Source organism: Monodon monoceros, unplaced genomic scaffold, assembly GCF_005190385.1.
Source record: "Monodon monoceros isolate NGI ecotype Baffin Bay Population unplaced genomic scaffold, NGI_Narwhal_1 Super_Scaffold_6, whole genome shotgun sequence".
Lineage (NCBI taxonomy): Eukaryota > Metazoa > Chordata > Mammalia > Artiodactyla > Monodontidae > Monodon > Monodon monoceros.
In genome coordinates this window covers 14,016,133-14,042,567 of record NW_021703783.1, presented here as the reverse complement: position 1 = coordinate 14,042,567, position 26,435 = coordinate 14,016,133, and the positions used below count along the sequence as shown (strand labels likewise).

At 37.1% G+C, this 26,435-nt stretch overlaps 1 protein-coding gene across 1 annotated transcript in view; it reads right to left on the bottom strand.

Moving 5' to 3' along the window:
- The window catches only part of PIK3C2G (phosphatidylinositol-4-phosphate 3-kinase catalytic subunit type 2 gamma), a 394,030-nt gene that overhangs the window by 251,581 nt on the left and 116,014 nt on the right, over positions 1-26,435 (bottom strand). Inside the window, exons 13-16 of the mRNA XM_029205345.1 lie at positions 21,615-21,746; positions 20,400-20,432; positions 14,042-14,156; positions 1,258-1,388 (exon numbers count right to left, since the gene is read on the bottom strand). Coding sequence (XP_029061178.1) covers positions 1,258-1,388; positions 14,042-14,156; positions 20,400-20,432; positions 21,615-21,746 — 411 coding nt within the window. The remainder of the gene's footprint in view (positions 1-1,257; positions 1,389-14,041; positions 14,157-20,399; positions 20,433-21,614; positions 21,747-26,435) is intronic.

Genomic DNA, 26,435 nt, shown 5'->3' with positions numbered 1-26,435 from the left:
CAAACTGATGTCACTGGCTTGAAGTGAATGAGGAAAAGTGTAAGACAAGATGAAATTAGAGATCAGGGGAGTAACAAGATTACCCAAAATGGAATGCTTGATCACATTCAACACCTCAGTCTGGACGGTCTCAAACTTATTCCTCCTCCAGAAAATGACTCTAACATCTGCCCAGTTCATCAATTCAAAAACCTTAGATTCTCCATTGACTTAACTTGATTCTTTGGTTTTTTAATTGACTTCACTCCTATTTACTAATAATCATGAAGTCATGTCTTCTCAACTTCCAAATATGCTCCAAATATAGCCATTACTACCAGTGTCCACTGCCATCTCCCTAGTTCTAGCGACCACGACCTCCTGCCTAAAATATTACATAAGCTACTCTGCTGTACCGCTTGCTTCCACTTACTTCCTCTCCAATCCATTCTTCAACTTGTAGTCAAAAGAATCACTCAAAAAGATTATTCAGATCACATGACTATCCCATTCAAAACCTTTAAATAATTTCTTATTCTTGGAATAAAATGCTTTATTATGTTATATATGTATATCACCATAAATATATGTGTGTGTATATATATATATATATATATATACACACACACACACACACACATAAAGAGTTGCTTTCTTAGTTTTATGCTTTTTCCATGTTAGTAATGACCACCATAAGCTGTGGCTTAGATATTACCAAATATTAAAGTCAAATAGTAATTACAAAGAGAGAATTAGTATTCTCTTATAATTCTTCCTGGTCTTTTTTTTTCCCCAGAGAATTACTGTTTGACAAAATTTAAGTATTCCTTAGGTACTAATTTAGTGCTATTAAAACATGATTTATTTCTGTTCTTTTTTAATCTGCCATTATAATTAAATTTTGCATTTTCCTGTTTAGTAGGACATTTTCCTGTCCTACTTGAAGGACTGAGCAACGTTTTATCACTGTTAAATGCTGATCTGTATCAGTCTCTGCTTTGTTGTTTTGAACTGAATGATCTCCAATCCTTTTATTTTTCCTTTGACCAAACAAAGTTACTAAATGCCCCAAGGGGAAAAAAAATCTTTAAAAAAACATGAAAAATTACTAATTTATTTCCTAAACATTAGTTGATCATCCAACAGGCATGATTTTAGGAAATGAAAGGAGTTACGTGGGAAGGAAGGTTCACTCTCGAAAGATATGAGTGCTTCTAGTATGACTGCTGGTATCATGAACAGCAGGCAAAATTCCCTCCCAAGAACTGGGTCACTTACAGTAAGGGAGACTGTTTCTGTGAAAGTCTGGCAATATGTTTTAAACATTCTTTTGGTGGTTCTTCAAGATCACTTCTATTCTCTTCAGAATCAAGTTTCATATATTCCCACTCAGTAGCTGGAAAATCAATCTGAAATAAATAAAATGGTTTGCCATGTATCAAACGCCTGAAAAATGCATTATTAATTTAATGATTTCTATCTTAGATTTATAGAAATTAAAGTAAAATAAATACCCTATATTTTCTGTGCTTTTTATTATTTAAAAGTAATTTTAAAAGAATCATTACAGTTTGGACTTGGTGTTTAAATATACATGATATTTGGCAAATCCTCAATTATTTATATAAATGGTATATAAATTAGTAGACTGTAACATTATCATAGAAAAAAATGAGAAAAATAATAACATGAACTTTTCATACAGTTAAATGTTACATTTTTGTTTAGTGCTGAAATTACATCCTTTCCAATTTTCATTACTAAGATGTCTTTCTATTATTAAATGATGAAAATTATAGATGGTAATTATACTTTTTTCATATAATCACTTGATAAAATAAAAAGAGTTACTTTATGTTGGTCTTTACTATCTGAAATCTGTAAGTCTGTGAACCACTCTGTGGACATGATAGCGAAATCTTCTCTGGTAAAGATCTGTTTCACGAGTATAAAACCAAATAGAATATTTTTGCTGTGGCTCTATTGTTCAGCTTTATAGACAGAGCTAGAATGCAGGCCTTCTTTTTTCCTGGCTCAACATGCTTTCCACTAAACCATGTTTAAGTGATAATCTGATTCTAGTAAATAAAATGATAGTTAACAAAAAATACAGTTTCCAAGTACGTAAATGAGCTAAATATTTTACTGCCCAAAATATTTGCTTAAGAGTATCATATATTATTTTTCATTTTCATATTAGAAAATCTAAAGAATTTATTTTTCTCTGCTGAACTACCTTAGGTTGTGATCTCAGAGAAAATGGAAGAGTATTATAAGGTAGAATGTGAGATGCAGTTTAATCTATTTGGGCTCTTATTTGAAAAAGTCAGCAATTTTATTCTGTAACCTTTGCAATTTGTTGCAAAATTTGTTTTTGGTATAAATTTGTTATAATTATCAGTTATTATTCCAACATGAAAAAAGAACTGAGTAACAGAAATGCTAAACCAAACCAATATTATAGTAAATTTTGCCTCTTGACAGAAAGAGTAATCTTGATGCCTTGGAGAGAAGTGCCTGCAGTATTAGCATGTTACACTTTACTCTTTATGTATCCAAATATTTTAAACACATAAAACAAAAATACCAGAAATAGCATTTAATGAGCTAATTCAATTTTATGTTGGTCCTAAGTAAAGGCAGGGTAGATGAGAAACTAAAGGTAGTAGATGAGAATACAGTAGTAGATGAGAATACAGAAGCTCCCGGTGAACAATCCATAATAAATTCTTTGATATATTTCAATTATGAAATTTTTTTTCATTTCTGATACATGAATGAGGCACTATACAAACTGCATATCTTCATATATTATGAAGGCAAACAGTTACTGATTCTTGAGCCACTTATAGAAAAAATTAGGATTTTCCCCAATTGTTTTTTGTTCTAATTTTTCACAAAAGAGAAAATCACCCAAAGTATGTGTTAATGTATTTGCCCAAGAACTCTTTTTTTTTTAACATCTTTATTGGAATATAATTGTTTTACAATGGTGTGTTACTTTCTGCTTTATAACAAAGTGAATCAGCTATACATATACGTATATCACCATATATACTCCCTCTTGCATCTCCCTGCCATCCTCCCTATCCCACCCCTCTAGGTGGTCACAAATCACTGAGCTGATCCCCCTGTGCTATGTGGCTGCTTCCCACTAGCTATCTATTTTACATTTGGCATGACTCTTTTTGAATTATGGTTTTTCTCAGGGTATATGCCCAGGAGTGGGATTGCTGGGTCGTATGGTAGTTCTATTTTTAGTTTTTTAAGGAACCTCCATACTGTTCTCCATAGTGGCTGTATCAATTTACATTCCCACCAACAGTACAAGAGGGTTCCCTTTTCTCCACACCCTCTCCAGCATTTATTGTTTGTAGATTTTTTGATGATGGCCATTCTGACTGGTGGGAGGTGACACCTCATTGTAGTTTTTTTTTTGTTTTTTTTTTTTTGCGGTACGCGGGCCTCTCACTGTTGTGGCCTCTCCCGTTGCAGAGCACAGGCTCCGGACGCGCAGGCTCAGCAGCCATGGCTCACGGGGCTAGCCGCTCCACGGCATGTGGGATCTTCCTGGACCAGGGCACGAACCCGTGTCCCCTGCATCAGCAGGCGGACTCTCAACCACTGCGCCACCAGGGAAGCCCTCTCATTGTAGTTTTGATTTGCATTTCTCTAATTATTAGTGATGTTGAGAATCCTTTCATGTGTTTGCTGGCAATCTGTATATCTTCTTTGGAGAAAGGTCTATTTAGGTCTTCTGCCCATTTTTGGATTGTGTTGTTTGTTTTTTTGATATTGAGCTGCGTGTAAATTTTGGAGATTAATCCTTTGTCAGTTGCTTCATTTGCAAATATTTTCTCCTATTCTGAGGGTTGTCTTTTCATCTTGTTTATGGTTTCCTTTGCTGTGCAAAGGCTTTTAGGTTTCATTAGGTCCCTTTGTTTATTTTTGTTTTTATTTCCATTTCTGTAGGAGGTGGGTCAAAAAGGATCTTGCTGTGATTTATGTCATAGAGCGTTCTGCCTGTGTTTCCCTCTAAGAGTTTTATAATGTCTGCCCTTACATTAAGGCCTCTAATCCATTTTCAGTTTATTTTTGTGTATGGTGTTAGGGAGTGTTCTAATTTCATTCTTTTACATCTAGCTGTCCAGTTTTCCCAGCACCACTTATTGAAGAGGCTGTCTTTTCTCCATTATATATTCTTGCCTCCTCTATCAAAAATAAGGTGGCCATATGTGTGAGGGTTTATCTCTGGGCTTTCTATCCTGTTCCATTGACCTATATTTCTGTTTTTGTGCCAGTACCATACTGTCTTGATTACTGTAGCTTTTTGTATAGTCTGAAGTCAGGGAGCCTGATTCCTCCAGCTCCGTTTTTCTTTCTCAAGATTGCTTTGGCTATTCGGGGTCTTTTGTGTTTCCATACAGACTGTGAAATTTTTTGTTCTAGTTATGTGAAAAATGTCATTGGTAGTTCGATAGGGATTGCACTGAATCTGTAGATTGCTTTGGGTAGTATAGTAATTTTCACAATGTTGATTCTTCCAATCCAAGAACATGGTATATATCTCCATCTGCTTGTATCATCTTTAATTTCTTTCATCAGTGTCTTATAGTTTTCTGCATACAGGTCTTTGGTCTCCTTAGGTAGATTTATACCTAGGTATTTTATTCTTTTTGTTGCAATGGTAAATGGGAGCGTTTCCTTAATTTCTCTTTCACATTTTTCATCATTAGTGTATAGGAATGCGAGAGATTTCTGTGCATTAATTTTGTATCCTGCTACTTCACCAAATTCAGTGATTAGCTCTAGTAGCTTTCTGGTAGCACCTTTAGGATTCTCTATGTATAGTATCATGTCATCTGCAAACAGTGAGAGTTTTACTTCTTTTTTCCGATTTGGATTCCTTTTACTTCTTTTTCTTCTCTGATTGCTGTGGCTAAAACTTCCAAAACTATGTTGAATAATAGTGGTGAGAGTGGACAACCTTGTCTTGTTCCTGATCTTAGAGGAAACAGTTTCAGTTTCTCACCACTGAGAATGATGTTGGCTGTGGGTTTGTCATATATGGCCTTTATTATGTTGAAGTAAGTTCCCTCTATGCCGATTTTCTGGAAGGTTTTTGTCATAAATGGGTATTGAATTTTGTCGAAAGCTTTTTCTGCATCTATTGAGATGATCATATGGCTTTTCTCCTTCAATTTGTCCATATGGTTTATCACATTGATTGATTTGCATATACTGAAGAATCCTTGCATTCCTGGGATGAACCTCACTTCATCATGGTGTATGATCCTTTTAATGTGCTGTTGGATTCTGTTTGCTAGTATTTTGTTGAGGATTTTTGCATCTATGTTCTTCCGTGCTATTGGCCTGTAGTTTTCTTTGTGACATCTTTGTCTTGTTTTGGTATCAGGGTAATGATGGCTGCATAGAATGAGTATGGGAGTGTTCCCCCCTCTGCTATATCTTGCAAGAGTTTGAGAAGGATAGGTGTTGCTCTTCCCTAATGTTTGATAGAATTTGCCTGTGAAGCCATCTGGTCCTGGGCTTTTGTTTGTTGGAAGATTATTAATCACAGTCTCAATCTCAGTGCTTGTGATTGGTCTGTTCATATTTTCTATTTCTTCCTGGTTCAGTCTCGGAAGATTGTGTATCTTGAAGAATTTGTCCATTTCTTCCAGGTTTTCCATTTTATTGGCATATAGTTGCTTGCAGTAATCTCTCGTGATCCTTTGTATTTCTGCAGTGTCAGTTGTTACGTCTCTTTTTCATTTCTAATTCTGTTGATTTGAGTCTTCTCCCTTTTTTTCTTGATGAGTCTGGCTAATGGTTTATCAATTTTATCTTCTTAAAGAACCAGCTTTTAGTTTTATTGATCTTTGCCATTGTTTCCTTCATTTCTTTTTCATTTATTTCTGATCTGATCTTTATGATTTCTCTCCTTCTACTAACTTTGTTTTTTTTTTTTTTTTTGTTCTTCTCTCTCTGATTGATTTAGGTGTAAGGTTAGGTTGTTTATCTGAGATGTTTCTTGTTTCTTGCAGTAGGATTGTATTGTTATAAACTTCCGCCTTAGACCTGCTTTTGCTGCATCCCATAGGTTTTGGGTCACCGTGTTTTCATTGTCATTTTTTTTTCTAGGTATTTTTTGATTTCCTCTTTGATTTATTCAGTGATGTCTTGATTATTTAGTAGTGTATTGTTTAGCCTCCATGTGTTTGTATGTTTTACAGGTTTTTTCCAGTAATTGATACCTAGTCTCATAGCGTTGTGGTCAGAAAAGATACTTGATACGATTTTAATTTTCTTAAATTTACCAAGGCTTGATTTGTGACCCAAGATATGAACTATCCTGGAGAATGTTCCATGAGCACTTGAGAAGAAAGTGCATCCTGTTGTTTTTGCATGAAATGTCCTATAAATATCAATTAAGTCCATCTTGTTTAATGTATCATTTAAAGCTTGTGTTTCTTTATTTATGTTCATTTTGGATGATCTGTCCATTGGTAAAAGTGGGGTGTTAAAGTCCCCTACTATAAATGTGTTACTGTTGATTTCCCCTTTTATGGATGTTAGCATTGCCTTATGTATTGAGGTGCTCCTATGTTGGGTGTATAAATATTTATAATTGTTATATCTTCTTCTTGGATTGATCCCTTGATCATTATACAGTGTCCTTCTTTGTCTCTTGTAATAGTCTTTATTTTAAAGTCTATTTTGTCTGATATGAGAATTGCTACTCCAGCTTTCTTTTGATTTCCATTTGCACGAAATATCTTTTTCCATCCCCTCACTTTCAGTCTGTATGTCTCCCTAGGTCTGAAGTGGGTCTCTTGTAGATAGCATATACACAGGTCTTGTTTTTGTATCCATTCAGCCAGTCTATGTCTTTTGGTTGAAGCATTTAATCCATTTACATTTAAGGTAGTTATCAATATGTACCTTCCTATTACCATCTTCTTAATTGTTTTGGGTGTTATTGTAGGTCTTTTCCTTCTCTTGTGTTTCCGGCCTAGAGAAGTTCCATTAGCATTTGTTGTAAAGCTGGTTTGGTGGTGCTGAATTCTCTTACCTTTTGCTTGTCTGTAAAGGTTTTAATTTTTCTGTCAAATCTGAATGAGATCCTTGCTGGGTAGAGTTACCTTGGTTGTAGGAGTTTCCCTTTCATCACTTTAAATATGTCCTGCCACTCCCTTCTGGCTTGCAGAGTTTCTGCTGAAAGATCAGCTGTTAACTTTATGGGGATTCCCTTGTATGTTATATGTTGTTTTTCCCTTGCTGCTTTTAATATTTTTTCCTTGTATTTAACTTTTGATAGTTTAATATGTGTCTTGGTGTGTTTCTACTTGGATTTATCCTGTATGGGACTCTCTGCTCTTCCTGGACTTGACTATTTCCTTTCCCATATTAGGGAAGTTTTCAACTATAATCTCTTCACATATTTTCTCAGTCCCTTTCTTTTTCTTTTCTTCTTCTGGGACCCCTATAATTGGAATGTTGGTGCATTTAATGTTGTCACAGAGTTTCTGAGACTGTCGTCAATTCTTTTCATTCTTTTTTCTTTATCCTGCTATGCAGTAGTTATTGCCACTATTTTATCTTCCAGGGCACTTATCCGTTCTTCTGCCTCAGTTATTCTGCTATTGATCCCTTCTAGAGAATTTTTAATTTCATTTAATGCATTGTTCATCATCGTTTGTTTGCTCTTTAGTTCTTCGAGGTCCTTGTTAAATGTTTCTTGTATTTTCTCCATTCTATTTCCAAGATTTTGGATCTTTACTATTATTACTGTGAAATCTTTTTCAGGTAGACTGCCTATTTCCTCTTCATTTGTTTGCTGGGTTTTTTACCTTGTTCCTTCATCTGCTGTGTGTTTTTCTGTCTTCTCATTTTGCTTAACTTAATGTGTTTGGGGTCTGCTTTTCGTAGCCTGCAGGTTCATAGTTCCCATTGTTTTTTGTGTCTGCCCCCAGTGGCTAAGGTTAGTTCAGCGGGTTGTGTAGGCCTCCTGTTGGAGGGGAGTGGTGCTTGTGTTCTGGTGGATAAGGCTGGATCTTGTCTTTCTGGTGGGCAGGACCACATACAGTGGTGTGTTTTGGGGTGTCTGTGACCTTATTATGGTTTTAGGCAGGCTCCCTGCTAGTGGATGGGGCTGTGCTCCTGTCTTGCTAGTTGTTTGGCATGGGGTGTTCAGCACTGTAGCTTGCTATTCGTTGAGTGGAGCTGGGTCTTAGTGTTGAGATGGAGATCTCTGGGAGAGGTTTCGCTGTTTGATATTAAGTGGAGCACAGAGGTCTCTGGTGGACTAGTGTCCTGAACTTGGCTCTCACACCTAGAGGCACAGGCTTGACACCTATCTGGAGCACCAAGACCCTGTCAGTCACACGGCTTGTTGTGCAAGCCACTAGAGTAGAAATGAGGTGGTTAAGTAAAAAACAAAATGGCTTCTGCTAGCCCCACAAAGACTGCGACTGCTGTAGCGGAGCTGTGCCGCCACAGCTTGCAGTCTGCGGAGCAGTTGGAGTCACGAAGGCTTCCTGTGAGGCTGTTTGGGCCGCCCGGGTTGCCTGGGTTGCCTGCGTCATGGCTGCCAGTGCCACTCTGCGCACTCTGTTCAGCTGGCTTTCTGTTTTGCCATGTGGCCGCTGCGTGCAGCTCGGGCTCACAGCTCCTCCGGCCCTGACAGTTTGCTGACTGCTGCCCTAGAATTCTTTTGAGTACTATGCATTATGGAGGAGGAGAAAGGTAAACATTAACAATTAAAATAGGGTACAATATGTATATAGCACCCCAAAGCTGTGTTTCAAGTTATTAATGGCAAACATGTGACTCTTCTCCTTCTGTGGTCATGAGCCACTAAGTCTGGCCTTGGCCTCAGTCTTTTTTTTTTAATGGAATGCTCCAGGAGCATTCTTTTAATGTGTGCACTGCATGTGCCATGACACCTATTTGTCAAGTGTTGAAGATATACTCCTGTTTTCAAGCAAAAACAATTATGAGGCTCTTTCTTCTGGGGTACAGGCAAATACTCAGACCCAGTCATCCAAACTTCTAATTCATACCTCCTTAAACATCTGAATATTAGCTTCTTGTGTTCCACTTATCCACCTTACTTTACTTCCTCCCTCATCCTTTTCCACTTACACTTGGCCACCACGGTTTCTACTATGACTTCATGTCTTGGAATTCCTTGAAGGAGCTGCTGTGAATGTCCCTAGTGTCCATGATCCACAACCATGCCAATAAGGTGTCCATGGGCTTGCTCAGACCCCCATGATTCTTTCAGTTTGTTCAAATAAATGCAGCCTGACTGTAGATGTAGTTTGGATATTATAAGGTACACAAATATTGGACCATAAGTTCTATGCAGTTCAAGGGAGGGAAGGATGCCTACTAACTAGATGGCAATTGCTGTGAGTGTCAAGGAAGGAGCTGTAAAAGAGGGACCCATATAGTGGTTCAGTAGTGAAGAGAAAAGAACCTATGCTACGTTAGGGCACAAAATGTACTGTGGTCTAAGGACCAGGTACCAATAATAAGACTGTTGCCTCCCCATGACATTGCTGATAATTAAGGATAAGCAGGTAATGAAATGTTAGGTAAAGGAAAATACTTTGCATGAATGAGGAGGTAAGAACTATGGTTTAAAGAGAAGGACTGCTCACACAAGAAGAAAAACTGAACATAGTGGTATCTATCAGAATTCCAACAAGCGGACCAAAGTGCTAAGTTTAGAAATATCTGTAGGTTTGATTATTGTAGTGATCAGAGGTATGGACACATATCAGTAACTTACAAATACTGTATTCCTGGTGCTATGCTAGATTCTGGGGATAAAACACTGTCAATGTCCTCAAAAATCAAGAAGTCAATGGGAAAGAAGTTCTTGAGAAAGAAATATAATGTAAATGTGTTGATAAAAATCTTATTGGCTATTATGTGAATATAGAGGAAGGGCACTTAACCCTGCTTGGAGTGGAAAGAGAGGAGGGGGTAAGAGAGAGATCCCTAGAGAAGGGTCCATGGATCCTAAAAGGTGAATAACAATTACAGACACTAAGCCTGAGAGATGGGCAGTAGATGGCGAAGGGAAGACAGTAGATACATTGCAGGCAGGGAATAGTATTCATAAATGCACATAAGGTAAAAGCAGGACAATGCATGCCAGAAACTATAACTCTTTCAGTGTTGCTGGAGCAACACTGTCAGTCAAGGAGTGGCAAGGGAAACAGTGGAGGGGGCTACGTTGTATTGCTCATCCTTAATTCTCTAGGTAGCGCTGAGTTCTTGAAGAGTATAAATGGGAGAGTGGCAGGTTCAGATTTACATTTTAGAAGGATCACACTTGTGGATTTTGGATTAGAGAATAACAAAACTAAAGCCAAGAAAAAAAACATCTAAACCGTTGTAACCTAGGAGGGAACTGTTGAACTAGGGCAGATGAGGTGGGGAATTGTGAGGACAGACATGAGGAACACATGGAGATAAGTTGGCAAAATATAGTGTGGACTGAATATGAGTAGCGAGAAAGAAGGAGGAGACAAATGAAACAGCTCAGTGTATCTGGGGGCATGAACAGACAAAAATAATTCAGGGAGTGAAAGCATTCTGAGAGGATGGTGAGCTCAGTCTGGGATGTGTTGTCTTTGAAGCTGTCTACAGAATATCCAGGTGAGAAGCTAGGCAGGCACGTGCTTATATTTGTCTGAAGCTTGTGGTGTAAAGGAGTCTGAACTAAAGATACAGACTTAGAAGTGAACCTGCAAGATACTGTAAATAAAACCTTAGGAATGAATGAGACCCAGTAATTCCACTGCTGGGTATACACCCAAGATAAATGAAAACATATGTTCACACACAAATTTGTATATGAATGTTCATAGCAGCACTATTCTTAATAGCCAAAAGGTGGAAACAATCTAAATGCATATCAACTAATAAGTGGATAAAGTGTGGTATAGCTATATAATGTAATATTATTCAACAATAAAAAAGAAATAAGTACTGATATATGCTACAAAGTGGATGAATTTTGAAACATTATGCTAAGTAAAATCATCTAGCCACAAAAGAACACACATTGTATGATTCCATTTATATGAAATGGGCAGAATAGGTGAATCTACAGAGACAGAAAGTACATTAGTAGTTGCTTAGAGTTGGGACTAGGAAGTGATAGCTAAAAGTTATGAGATTTCTTTATAAAAATGAAAATGCTCTAAAGTTGATGTTGGTGAGATTAGTTGCACACATCTGTGAAAATACTAGAAAACACTGAATTGCACACTTTAAATGGGAGGATTGTATGGTATGTGAAGTATATCTCAATAAAACTTTAATGAAATTCTCTCAGGGAGAATACATCTACTGAGAATAGCAATGGGCAGCAGATGGAATCCCTGAGAACTGGCAACAGTGGGGACTAGCAGAAGAAGAGGAGTCCGGAAAGAAGACAGAGAAAGAATAACCAGAGAGAGTGTGAAGAGAAACCTAGGCCAGCAACAGAGGGGAAGAGTGTTCTGTAATGGGGAAGAGACAGTGCCAAAAATTGCAGAGAGAGCGCTAGTATGAAGAGGAACGAGAACAAGCACTGGATTTGGCAACTAGAAATTAGCGGGTTGCCTGACAATAGTTCAGTGTGGTGAGGACAAATAAACCAAAATATAGTGAATTTAGATATGAATGAGAAGATGAGTAAGTAGAGAAACATAAAACAAAACAAGAGCAACATTAACTAAAACAGCTCTGCTCTTAGGGCTTAAATTATGAGTCACTCTACTAGATTGTATACAGAGAGAGGGAGGAAGTTGAGGGAGATACAGGCTGATGGAATCATATAACAATTTGTCTCCATGTCTGAACTCAGATCTACTTCACCCTATCCACTGCTTCCAGTCAGCAGCACAGCATGAAAAAAACAAGACTGACTTGAAGGAATCAAGTTCTGTAACATATATCCCTTATCATACTGTGGTGGCAACAGTGTGGCAGTAATTGTCCATCTAATATAGATAGTCAGCAAAGTACAGACCTGAAAGAAGTTGGACAGGCATAGTACTGTACAATTCTTTCATTGCACGCAGGTGAAAATAGAAGGTTAAATGACTTGTTCACAGTCATAAAGTTTACTATTAAAGAGCTAAGACTAGACTCCAGATTTCCTAACTCTCAGCCTGACCTCTTTCCCTTGAGACCCACCCTGACTCCTTAACAACACTGGTGGCAGAACTTGCTTCTAATTTCCTTACCATCTCATAATCTTTAGGTTGAAAATTCTGCTCTAAATTTAGGTGTGTGTAATTAGAGTGGTGCTGGTTATTAAGGCTTTTAACTTTAATACCTTAGTAACTCCTATTTTATTTTGTATATTTCATCATCAAGTAAAAACATCTGAGACATTTCCCTCTATGTCTATACCATTTGAAATTATTTTGTAAAAGCAGATAATTTAACGTTTTTGCATACTGTTGAATTATTTCCATGCCCTCTCTCCTTTTTTTGTAAGATAAATTCTGTCATGGCTCCAGGTCTCTGCTTTGAAATCTATGCTGCTGTCGAATGCTCGAAACTTCGCTTCAGATTCCACTTCCAAGATCTGTGTTCCTAAAGCAGCTGTTCCCTTCATCTGAGAAGAATCAAGGCGAGTCTCATCTGATAGTCTCCCTTACATCCTCCACCCCACCGCTGCTGCTAAAGGCCCAGATACTCATAAATTCATATCCACAAAGCTCTGGCAATGGTCAGACTTGGAAGATTTTGGTTAAGCTCAGGTGGTTTGGATCTGGCAAGAAACAGTCTGATAAGAAATGCACTCATCCTCTCAAAGAAAGTAGCTATCCTGTTACGAGGAAACATCTGCTAATCAGTAAGCCATCAATGCTGAGTGTTAGGATGTTGTGCCGAGATCCACCCTGAACAAGCACTCTTTTTTATCATCATGTCCATGGATTCGAAGCGGATCTTTGGCTACTGTCTGGTGGCGGGGGGGACATCCTCCATCCTTCAGAGTGAAAGCCACATTTTTATTAGTGTTATTTTTCTTTACCGTTTTTAACATCTTGCTGTCCATTTTGCTAAACTTTGTCCCTCACACCCCTCAACCCAAACCTGGCAATTTTACGCACCTCCGGACTGCACTAGTTCCCTCTAGTGTAGTGATCCTCACTGAAGGCAAATTTACCCCTAGAGATCATCTAACAATATTTCGAGGCATTTTTGATTGTCAGAACTGGGGAAGTGCTACTGGCACCTAGTGGGTAAAAGTCAAGGATACTGCCAAGTATCCTACAATGCACAGGACAGTCCCCACAACAAACTTATCCTGTCTAAAATGTCAATAGTACCGAGGTTGAAAAATCCTGTTCTACAGAATGCTGCCCAGTTTTCCCGATGGAGATGGAAAGTCCATATTCCCTGCATTGCCATGTATGGGAGCGTCCATGCTTCAGGTATCTGATGAATCTTATCACTTATAATCATGAAAAAATGAGGAAAGTGAGAAAAAAATTCTCTGAGTAGAAAGGACCAAAGCCTGGAATCATTAACCACCTTTCATTCATGATTACAAATAGCAGAAAGTAGAGAGCCTTTAAGGAAAAAGAAAGGATTTTTGTTTGCAGTTTCTCCCCCACTATCCAGGTAATTGCTAGTCATTTAGGAAACACACAACAAAAGAAATTTTAAGGAAACATGACACAATGAAGAGGCAGGTGTGAATAAGGTACCAAGTTAATAATATATACTAATGACTGTTTTTAGACAAAGGAAAGAAAAATGAATACGTATAATGAGTAGATTCATGGCAACACTCCATCCCTCTCCTTCATGATTGTGTTTGATACAGAATGGCTTGAAATTGCTATTATGTAAGCTGAGAGAAAAGTGCTTTGAGAATACTGAATGCAAAATAAAAGCAATAGAGATTTTACAAATCCCAGAAGGCTGGAGAAAGAGAAGACTATTAAAATGTGTGATCCTGGAAGAAAATTGTTTCTGTAATTGACAACAAGCTACTTATTAAAGTTCTGTGTGTACTTTAATCTCATAGCCTGACACTTACCTGCAGGGTCACTGGGGATGGCTGACTTATATCCCACACTCCTGGAGCTATCAGTTCTTTGGGAGGCTCACTCTGTAATGTTGTGCTGAATAACATAGACCTGAGAATTGATTTGCTGCAAAAGACAACACATACGGACAGGCAGAAGTCACTTCAAAAGGGAAGCTATTATTATCTATAAATTTCTTTTGGAGTATAAACATAATCAACTATTTCAGTAGCTTCATTCAGTAGCTAGAAGATAAATACAATATTCCTCAAGCCTAGGTACTGATTAGTGGTTCATTTCTAATATACTGTAGGCATGGCTAAGTCCATAGACACCCACATTTATTTTCCACCTAAGAAAATTGTTTCCACAATGGTTTCTAACAGGTAGCATTTACTCTTAATTTCCAACAATGTTGATTACAAGATGGGACTAAGAATCTCAAATTTATATTCTTAGAGTTATGACTCCCTTAAATCAATAAAGATGTTAACTCTTTTTTTTTTTTACATCTTTATTGGAGTATAATTGCTTTACAATGGTGTGTTAGTTTCTGCTTTATAACAAAGCGAATCAGTTATACATATACATATGTTCCCATATCTCTTCCCTCTTGCGTCTCCCTCCCTCCCACCTTCCCTATCCCACCCCTCCAGGCGGTCACAAAGCACTGAGCTGATATCCCTGTGCTATGCGGCTGCTTCCCACTAGCTATCTACCTTACGTTTGGTAGTGTATATATGTCCATGCCTCTCTCTCGCTTTGTCACAGCTTACCCTTCCCCCTCCCCATATCCTCAAGTCCATTCTCTAGTAGGTCTGTGTCTTTATTCCTGTCTTACCCCTAGGTTCTTCATGACATTTTTTTTTTTCTTAAGCACATTTTTTTGCTCCAGGGTGACTAAATTCCTTGGGCATCTTTAAAGATATGAGCTCTAAACTTATAGAATCAAAATAGTTGTGGGACTTCATAGAGGAAATGATTCTTTAAGCATAAATAGAAAGATTATTCATATTTTGAATATTTAAAACTATGCTGTAAATTACCATAGTAAATGAGAGTGAATACAGGAAAGACTTTAGACAGGAAGAATTCATGGATACTTTTAACAGCTTCAGTAACATCCAGATCCACAGAGGCTTATAGGAATTAAAAAACAAGCTACACCTGGCTTGTATATATGAATAAGATTATTGGTAAAATGTTCCATCATCAGTAAGAACAGTCTTTGATAAACAAACAAAATTAAAACTGTAGAACTTAAAGTCAATAAAATTAAGTTTATAAAGAACTTTAAAGTAAAGTAAGCCTCTTTGAAAATAACATAGAATTCTACCTTGCCATTTAATGGACAAATATGCAAAATATGAAGGAAAAAAATCCAACAAATAAAGTTGTTAAATCCTGAGGCTTCCTGAGGCTTGGCTTCTTTATTTTTCATATCTAAAGATATTGTTAAAAAGTATCTGCCCAAGGGATATATTTTAAACATTTTAAACATTTATAATTTTAAACATTACTGGGCAGATATCTTTATACAACCCAAGAATATTCTTTCAGCAGAATGAATTTTGAGTCATTTTTTTCCCCTTTGTTCTATTCCCTCCTCATCTGGAGAAAGTTATTTTTGTTTTGTTTTGTTTTTTGGTATAACAATAGCAGGGAACAGTATTAGCAAGCTAAAAGTTAACTCAATAAGGTAAAGATTAGAAAATTATGACTGTGATTTTCTCTTTTACTTTTCAGAGTATATAACCTTGCCCTAAATGGTCTGAAGCATCCATCCTCTTGGGAAAAGTTTTGGCCTAGTTTCAGCCAGAATGCGAAAAGAAGGTCTAACACTAAGTTTGGAGGGCTCAGATGTTAATGTCCTCCACAGTATTTACAGAAAATTTTCCTATCCACAGTAGAATCAACAGGAGTGAGGAGGGAGGATGTGGCGTATTGGAAGGGGAATGTGACAAAAGAAAAAGCCACAACTTTCTGGCAATTTGAGATTGTGGGAAGCAGAAGACAGAGAAAGAGGGACAGAGTGAGTATGGTAGATAGAGGTATCCCAATTTCCCCCTCTTCTGCCTATAGGAAGACCCATGGGGAGGAGTGTTAGATAAGCGAGCATAGCCTAATGATGAGGGCAGAGGGGACTCCATTATGTACCTCAAGCTTCAGATCCTGGAAGAAAGTCACCTATTGAACTGCTCTTGTACCAACTTGTGGAGTGACCTTAAACTTAGGGCCATGTGACATACAGGCAAAAGGAACTCCTGTGTTTAGCTTTATTGGGTCTTCTTTGGTTTCTGTACAGAAGAGATGGAGCCTAGGCACAGCTAAAGATATCTGCGTGAGGGTGTTTTCATAAAGGGGGTCACATGGTGGGGACAAAGGGCCTCTGTAATAAGGACATCTGATTGAACCATCTGAGTTGAGGTCAGCTGGATGTCCCATATGGGTCTATGGTGCCTGCCAGAGCCCAAGTCACCCAGGGAGTGTCAGTAAGCCCTGGTGAAGCTGGGAGAGCACCAATCACAAGCTACACAAGATATAACAAATAACCACCAGCTTAAAAATGCCTTTGATTTGGATATCTAAGTAACTAGTTCAAATAATCTGTTTCTTTTCTGATCTTTTGTATCCAGATATCCTCTTAGAAAGAGAAGGTGTCGGGAAGCTATCTGAGTGACTGAGCATTTTATCCAAAGGAGGGAGACTGCATAATTCTAAAAGGACTATTTAAATTATTGAATTGACTAATTTTTTGTAATTGATGGAAAGTTGTTTTCTTCTCATTAGTTACAGGGTAGAGCTCCTGATGAAAAGTGTGATATATTAAGTGCATTTTTCTTCACATTTAAGTTGTGTAATGAGTTATATTTATGGTCTTACTATATTTATACGTCTTGGCCATATTTCACTCTGAAAATCTGAATGACCTAAGCTGATTCCTACAAAAATGAAGGGACTCATTTCTCTCCTTTGATGGAGTCTGGATCAACAGTCACCCTGGCCTTAACCCTGAGGCATACAGGGAAGAGTGAAGTCAGAACTCTTGATTCAAGTATGTGTATGAAATGATGTATCAAGCAATAGGGCATAGAGAGAATGAACTTCTAGCTGTCCAACTGAGGTTGATATAATACATACTTTAAGGCAATTTGGGGGAAAGGATGTTTGGCACCATTCTTTGGGTTCTCTGTGTGTTGGATATTAGCTAATTTATATTAGCTAAGGGACTATATCTAAACATCTTTTTCGATATTGTAAGCATGATGGGGACTAAATTTCCATAGACTTCTGTGAATAGAAAACACGAGGATAATGAAGATGACTAGTGGAATTAAGATGTTAAAAGGATGCATCTAAGAGTGTTGATGGTCTCAACAGGAAAGAGGATGAAAATGGAAACTATTAATACCCAAGTTGGTGGGGTTCATCAGTTTTTTTTTTTTTATTGGAGTATAATTGCTTTACAATGTTGTCTTAGTTTCTGCTGTACAATGAAGTGAATCAGCTATATGTATACCTATATCCCCTCCCTCTTGGACCTCCCTCCCACCACCCTGCCCCCCCCATCCCACCCATCTAGGTCATCACAGGGCACCGAGCTGAGTTTCCTGTGCTTACAATGCTGTGAAAAGGTTTATTAAGTCAGTTAAAATTAAGCAAACAAACAAAAACATGGAAAAGGAAAACATGCCAGAAACAGTTTCATATAGTGGAAAGCACACCAGATGTTATATCAGGACATCTGTACCCTGTCTTCATTAACTAGCCTTAATTACCTTAAGTTCTTTGAGCTTCTTGCACAAAATCAGTGGTTTTCAAGAGTTTTATATTTGTTTTCATATGGCTTTGTGGTTGGGGGAGTAGACTTTAGAAAGGTATTGAGGAGATGGCAAATAGATTTGACTCCAGAATTTCAAATGCCACCCTGCCCCCGCCATCTAGCATGTGTATAGACTGTTCGTTGATCTTATACGTGGAGATTTTGAATAAGATGTCATTAGAAAAGGACCATGCTGATAAATATAGCATTTCTATTCTTAAGGATCCTTTTAACTTCAATATTGTACCAATTCCTATGCCTAGAAAAACCAAACCAAAATCTGTGTCACCAGGCGAACAGATGGGTTGGTTTACCCTCTCTGGGTCCGTGTTTCCTCAGACAATAAAAAAGTGGTTTGAATACATTAATTATTGTCATTTTTAGCTATAGGATTCTATACATCCATGGCTTGGCATTCTGGAACCAGCACTTCCAGAAGATCTCATACTGTAAAACTCTTTGGGACTCTGACTCTCATAGGTCTAACAGGTTTCATGCCCAAGAGCAGAGCCCAGGTAAGGCTGAGACAGGCAGTGAGGTTTTCACAGTGCATTCATGGAGCAGGGCATGGCACATAAGGGCAGGAAGGGAGGCAGCTTGATGTAGTAACACGTGTGGAGAGGAGAGAAGTCAGCCCTCCATTCTGGTTCTTGTTCTATTCCTAAGTAGCCCAGTGACCTCTAGCCAGCCCCTTTAACCTTCCTTCATCATAAAGATCTTCACATATAAATGAGATATTTGAATTACTTGAGCTCTGAGGGTCTTTCTTGTACAGGATGGAAGAATGATAAGGAATTTTTATCCACAACTTGCTTCTATTATTTGATTTTAAGGATATACCTGAAATGATCATTTATAGTGGGATCAGGGTTGGCTACTCAGACAACAGTCTAAGGAATAAAATTTTATTAAGATTAAGATTTATTTAGGCCTCTTTTGAAATTCCGCAAAAGATTCTGATTTTCCTGGGCTTTAACGCATCTCAGGAGCTCTGAAAATACCGATGCTTGGGCCCCTCCACAGACCAGTTAAATTAGAATCTTTGGGAACACATGGGTTTATTTTTAAATCTCCCCAGGAGATTCTATTGTTCAATAAAGGTTGAGAATCTCTGCACTGAAGGAGTTTACCACAATTTAGAAATGCTAAGTAACCACCATACTATTTGTTTTGAATTTAAGTAGGGAAGGTAGGTCATAGAAATTATTGAGGTGAGAATAACACTTTCTTACTGCAGTGTGGAGGCATTGTGAATATAGATATGGTATAAGTCCTGTCTGCAAAGGAGAGGATTATAAAACTTTCGTGGGCAAAATTTTACCTTTTTTTTTTTTTTTTTTTTGCGGTACGTGGGCCTCTCACTGTTGTGGCCTCTGCCATTGCAGAGCACAGGCTCCGGACGCGCAGGCTCAGCGGCCATGGCTCACGGGCCCAGCCGCTCCGCGGCATGTGGGATCTTCCCGGACTGGGGCACAAACCCGTGTCCCCTGCATCGGCAGGCGGACTCTCAACCACGGCGCCACCAGGGAAGCCCATTACCTTAGTTTTTGAAACATATTTTTTAATAGGGTTGAAAGTGAATTTGTGTGCTTGAAAATGTTTATTTTTATTTGTACACACTCTCGATGCAGTTATAACCAATACATCTGAGTTTAATCTTCATTGGTTCTTCTGAAACCCACTTCTCAAAACCACAAAGAGATAAGAAGCCTTTAATTTTGCATATTTTCAGGTTGTGTGTATCTTGGAAAAAATAGAGACATAAATGCTCATTACAGCTCCACATGGCTGGGTATGAGAAGTTCAAGTTGTAATAAATGATAGATTCAATACCAAATGTTTATGGGCAGGGGTCACTCCGTGAAAGAAAATGAAATTAAGTGACTTATTTGCTGTGATCTGGAAATATCTCCATCAAATAATTTGGGTCAGAATCTCTGTAACTCAAAGCAATGAGCACAGTGGGAGTTATTACATCTCCCCAAATGGCCCACATGATGGATTTCTGATGTCTTAAAAGATCTGGATTTCTTTAAGTTGGTTAGCCCAGGAGAGAGGCAGATTTTCTGATTTTCATAAGAAATAGTCTTTTGGAAATACATTTACAAATCCTTATTGAAGCTTTCTTTGAAGTAAGTTGTGTTTCTGTGATGTCTCATCATCCACAATTTTGCCACTTTCTCTTAGGAAAACCATTTAGTATCAGTCCCAGATGGCATTTCTTAAAGATGCCCATTGTCCATGATCACTCGCATATAAAATGTTTACCAGAGGTTAAGTGACAGATGACAAAACAACATGGAGGCAGTATTTTACTATCACAACCATGTAGAAAAAAGCTTTGAAGAGTAGCTTGAAAGATAAAAATATTCTAAACTTTTTATATGTTTAACATTTTTTGATTACCTGTTATGTGAAAAATAGTATGTTGGATGATGAGCAGGCATAAAATGGCTTAAATTCTTTTTCAGTGAATAACTGGAAATGTATTCTACAAACATGCTAGATCTTACAAATACTGCAGTTGAAACTTTAAAGAAACTCACTCATGAGATGGAAGGGCACCTGCATAGCTGCTCCTAGTGAGAAAGTAATGAAAGTTTTTAGCCCACAAATCAGATTTTTGAAATATCTGCTAACAGCAGTTGGTATTCCTTTTAGGGCTGAACTGTTTCTTATAGACTTTTGAAATTTTATTTCATTCTAAATCTCCTACAGAGATTGATATTTTTCCAATTCAATTTAATAAACAAACCTGTACTGATTGCCTATTTATAAGAGGTACCATGTTAGATGATAGAAATTACAAAGAAAATACATTCCCTGTCCTCATACATGTGGAAATTGGCTATAACATGAAAACTAATAAAAGAGCAACACACACACAGCATGTCATAATTAACCTAATAAAAAATGATTTTAAAAATGTATCACAGTTGCTTTGATGATAATTTATTTATATTGACTAAATGTGGGAACTAAAAGCTGATGAATTTTCCTAACATTTTTATATTACCAAATCTTCCTAAAAGAGCAGGGGCAGAAACATCCTTTATAATAATATTAAAATAACAATATAGGTTCTATTTCTTCGAAAGTCATGTATTTTACAATTTGATTCTAAAGCAAGTCTTGCCATGGAAAAGTCGCTAAGCTGTTTTATTTACAATATTTTTTCCTTAATAACACTGAAAAATCATGTAACTGACTTTATCAAATATTCTAAGCATTAATAATTCCAAATCCTTATGGTTAAATCAACAGTTAATTTTTCAATGGCAATTAGATCTGATAGAATATCAGAACTCCTATTTGGCTTACTTTTCTGAAAAATATCCTCTTAAAGTTGACATATATTTCTTCTTGGCAATAAAAGGTCAGTAAACTAATTACATTGAATAATTTTACTTCAGCCAGAATTTCATGACTTATATTGTTTCTAAATGACAGTACTGATCTAAATCATTTTGAATTAGCAATTCCAGAGAAACTGGCTGGTCACATAAGGAAAAGAAATTGAGATTGGTCATGCCAATACCTTTTCATGACCCAGTTGACAAGCTGAGCATGAGGCCTGTTTCTAAAGCCACATTTTGCTTTACAGTCCCACTTTCAATAGTCATGATTTATATTGAGCTACCTCAATTTTAGAATAAAATGTCTCCTTGATTTTCTCATTATGCCAAATACAGCTCACTATCCAGTTCCAAGGAAGTTTTTATTGAGATGGAAGTTTTATTAATCACAAATGATATACTTACTGTTTTGGAAACAGCGGAAGACAAGTCCAGGCCAATAAATCCGCATTGTTCGTTGCACAGGTAATCCCAAACAGTTTTATAGTGAGCATGGATTCCCTTGGAAGTGACTTTATTTCAAGAGGAAAATTGATTCTTAAAATAAAAGAAAGAAGTAGGTTATCTACCCATTTGCAACCATGTTTTCATAAATATTTCCTTGTAATATAATGTTATGTGACAAAAATATTTTAACTATTTGAATCGAGGCATCCTCTTAAATTTTGTGTTGTATCTTGTAAAAGTAGAAATACAGCAGAAGTACATAGAGTAATGAGATTGATTACTCTATGGGGATTGCTATAATTTTGATATATAAGTTTATTTTTAAAAATTACAATAACTTGAGCAATTACAATTACAATTACATAATAAAAGAATGGTTAACTTTGTCTTAGGGAATGGGGGGACGGCAGGAAATAACTCATAATGGGTCTTAAAGAGTAAGTTGGTTACAATCAGATGGAGATTTGGAAAAGAATATTCCAAGAAAAGAAAAGTGCATAGACAAGGGCATATATGCATGTAGCTGAGGAGTGGTGAGCAGCTCACTGTGGCTAGAACACAGAATGTAGTCAAGGTGATCTGGAAAGTTATGGAGGATGCAATTAGAAAGACAGGTGGTTGCCAGGATGTTTAAGAACTCTGTATGCTAGGCAAAGGGATCTGAGATTTTTCCTAATGGCAAAAGGAAATGTTTAAATGAGAGAGCTAAAAGCATAGAGAGTTGTTTATAATTTTAAATGTGAACTATTCCGGGTGATAATGAGATTCCAGGAATTTGGGGGCTGATTGCTGAGATGTAACAGACAATACAATTCCTGGATATGTCAAGGTGAATCAAACTCAGACCCTGGATGGACTGTAGATATGGACAAAAAAAGTGGCTAAGGATAAACACAAGATTGTTAATAGTGGAAAAAAACTTGAATTTGGGCATTGAATCCACCAATATATATGAGACTGCCTAGAAGGTTATAAATGATACTGTAAGATTGGGAGGGGTACACCTGGGCGGTAGAAGTATCTAAGAAGAAAGGGCTTTTGACAGAAAGTTGAGAGTGTGATCTGAGGTCCCTAATCATGGACAGGAAGAAGGATACAAGAGCCTCAAGAGAAGTATGGGGCTTAGGAGAGATCTATTTATGAGACAAGAAGACATTTTTCAAAAAGTTGAGATGGGGGGAATATGTTCACTAGAAGGTGAGAATGCTATGAAGAAATGGGAAAATTGGAACAGACGTTAGCATGTAGGGGAAGATTAATGGGAACTGATTCACCAAGGAATGGGAAGAAGTAAAAGGAAAGTGACTGGAAGAGCAAATGGGCAGTTTGTATTGGATGATATCTCATGCCGTTAGGTGTGAGGAGTATGAACAGAATCCACTGGCTTTGTAATTCCCAGTTGAACTTTGAAGTCAACTTGTTTTAGCAGTGGGTGATTATTAGAGGACTGATTGTGACCAAAGTCTATTATCCAGTTGGAAAGTGCTTACTGAGGTTGGTCCAGGTGAGGCCTCAGGTAGTATCGAGTGTCTTCTCACACAAGAAGTTGGCTGTCTAATCTGGATATGGGGAGCAGTCCTTACTCAGTGTGTAAAATAAGAGTTTGGTGACCTCCTTTTGTGTGTGGCTAGGCAGCATTCAGCCTTAGGAATGAGGAGGAGTTAATTCAGCTCAGTGATCATAACTGATTTTGAGGAAGTACACATCTCTCCCCTCAACATGCTGTTCTCTGAGATGGAGAGGTCCAGACCCAGGTGGCAGTAAGACATCTAACAAAAGGAAAGACAGAAGGGCTATTTTAGAGTTTGAATGGATAACTAATATTTGACTAACAGCATATTAGTGGAATAGGACAATGAAGAATTAAAGATGAATTCCAGGCTTCCAGATTATGTTGTAGTGGATTACCTTTAACAGATAGAAAACACAGAGGAGGAGCATGGGGTAGGGGATATATGTGCGGTTTAGGGCATGATGTCATTGAGTTAATAATAACTCAGAGATTTCAATATGTAAGCTAAGAGTGGAGAAGATGAATCAGAGGCTTGGATTTGCATATATATGCATTCAAGTATTGGCCCCAGGACTAAACAGATGTTCTTCTTTGAGTGACGAATTTAACCTTTCTAAGCCTTGTTTTTCTTATCCATAAATGGAACGAATATTACATAACACAGTATGTGGCAAATGGCAGGTTGTATATCAGCCTTATATTCAGTATTCTATCAACAATGTAAAAACTTATATTAGCCATTGTAGACAGATAAAATATACTTCTAGTTAAAAGTAAGGAAGGGAAATAACGACTAGAGTAAAAAAAATTATTTTACAAGATTAGTGAAATTTAGACTATTGAAAATTAAGTTATTACACATTTAGACATCTAAAGCTAAAAGTCTCTTTTCTTTCATATTCCTTCATGGTCATAATATTCATTCAATGTAATGTGAACATATTTCTCAGCTTAAAAGAAGCTCTGAAACTCAACATAAAATGTTGATGATTCTGTGGAATGCACAGTAATTTCTTGAATATTCTCTCTTTTACCTATAATTGACTTGCTATTCAGTTTTCATATTGCTGTGGTAGGATGGAAGCTATAATTTTACTTTATTTCTCACATAATCTGGAAAGTTCTTTTTTCCATTGAGTCTGGCTTCTTCATGTATAACTTCACTTATTAGTGAGCTTTTCATATCAAGAATGACAAAAAATTCAATAAGTTACAGTGGATAGTTACTTCAAATCTCCATTCTGTCATTTTTATTAATAAAGATAAATTCTTCTAGGGTAAGAATATATGCTTTACAAATAGTTATTTATTCATTTCTTGAATAGATATGGATTTTTGAAGCCAGAATAATCTCAGGGTCACTGAGGAATCTTTTTTTATTAACTTCTACATGGCTGTTGAAAAATCAAAGGAATGAACTTTTACATAAAACAAGGAAGAAAAATACTTTAAGAGACAATTCAATAAGTGAAGTCAGATTGCTTCTTTATATCCAAGCTGTTGGCACAGACCTCAAGTTTTAACCATATGTTTGCCTTACTCTGCTGTTTAAAAATGAGTAAGCACTAAAATTTTTCTTAAACATTCTTTTCTTCTATATGAGACAGCTTTTCTAAAATCAGAATAAGTTTTTGATAGTGAAAATGGAAGATTTAAAAAGTCACATTGTATAGAACTCCCTTATTAACACTAATATAAAATAACAGACCATTGTAAGGACTTTGACTTTTATCTGAGTGAAAAAGGGAGCCATTGTAGGATTATAAAACAGAAGAATGATGTGGCCTGACTTACATTTTAAAAGAGGTTACTTTAACTGCTGTGTGAGAAGGATTCTAAAGGTGCAAGAGAAGTAGGGTGACTATTTCAAGGCTACTGTAGGAATACAGGGTAGATATGATGGTGGCCTAGACCAGTGAAAGTGATGAGAAGTAATGTTCTGGAAATATTTTGAGGAGAGAGACAGTACGATTCCTGGACATCGTGTTCTGAGAGAAGGAAATTTAGGCTAAGGATCTGACCTAAACAACCGATACTGGAAATGATCATCCAGAGTGGCCACCCATGGGTGGAACAAGTTTGGAGTGTAAGATCAAGAGTTTAGTTTTAGACATGTTGAGTGAGTACGTGTGAAGTTTGTGACTGATGCCTGTGTTGGTGAAATTAATTTGGAAGTTGTTGGCATATAGATGGCATTTAAAGCTATGTGACTATAAGAGAAAACTAAGGAGTAAAGACAGATACAACAGAAGAGGCTTTAGGGTTAAGACTATGATCAGTCTGGGAGAAGAAAAGAATATGGAAAAGGAATGCCCAGCGAGGGAGGAGAAAAGCTTAAAGAATGTGGGAGCCAGCTCCTACCAGATCATGTAAGATGAAGACTGAGAAACAAATATCAGATTTAGCTTTGCAGGTCATGAGTGACTCTAATGGTCAATTTCAGCGGAGCAGAGATGATGAAAGCCTGACTGGAGAATGCATGAGAGCAGAGGAAAAAAATGGAAGAACGTGAATACAGACGACTCCTCGGAAGGGTTTTGCTGCAAAGTAGAGGGAAAAAATATCATGGCTGCTGTTGAAAAAAAGAAGTAGAGTTTTGTTTTTTTTTTAATTTCAGATGTGAGAACTATTTGTAGAATATAAATACTCAGCCCAAGATCTTATATGTTGTAAGAAACAGTATGAAAATCACAGTAAAAACCTCAGCTTTGGAGTCAGAGTGGGTCTGAGCACTAGTTCTGTCACTTACTGGTTGTGGGACCTGGGGCAAGTTAATTAAGCTTCATAAACATTAATATTCTGATCTGTAAAATGGAGACGGCAGTATCTGTTCTGGATTTTTGTTATTAAGTTTAGATGAGATAATATATTTGGGGGGTATACTCTGATGACTGAAATACAACAGCAGTCAAAATCTATGTAACATATTATTGTTAAACGAAGTTTCTGTCCTTAAGTTTACAGTCTAGTAATAAAATGTATGATCATCTGTAGAGTAATGGGTACATGTTAATAAAATATATAAAGAATGCTACAGGCCAAGCACCTAGAAAAATGGTAAATAAATATTTTTAATGGAAATAAAATGAAAAGAACTCTGGGTTAAAGTAACTAACTCTTGAGGGAATCAAAGAAACTCTCGAATGCTCAACATCATTAATCATTAGAGAAATGCAAATCAAACCTACAATGAGATATCATCTCACACCAGTCAGAATGGCCATCATCAAAAAATCTAGAAACAATAAATGCTGGAGAGGGTGTGG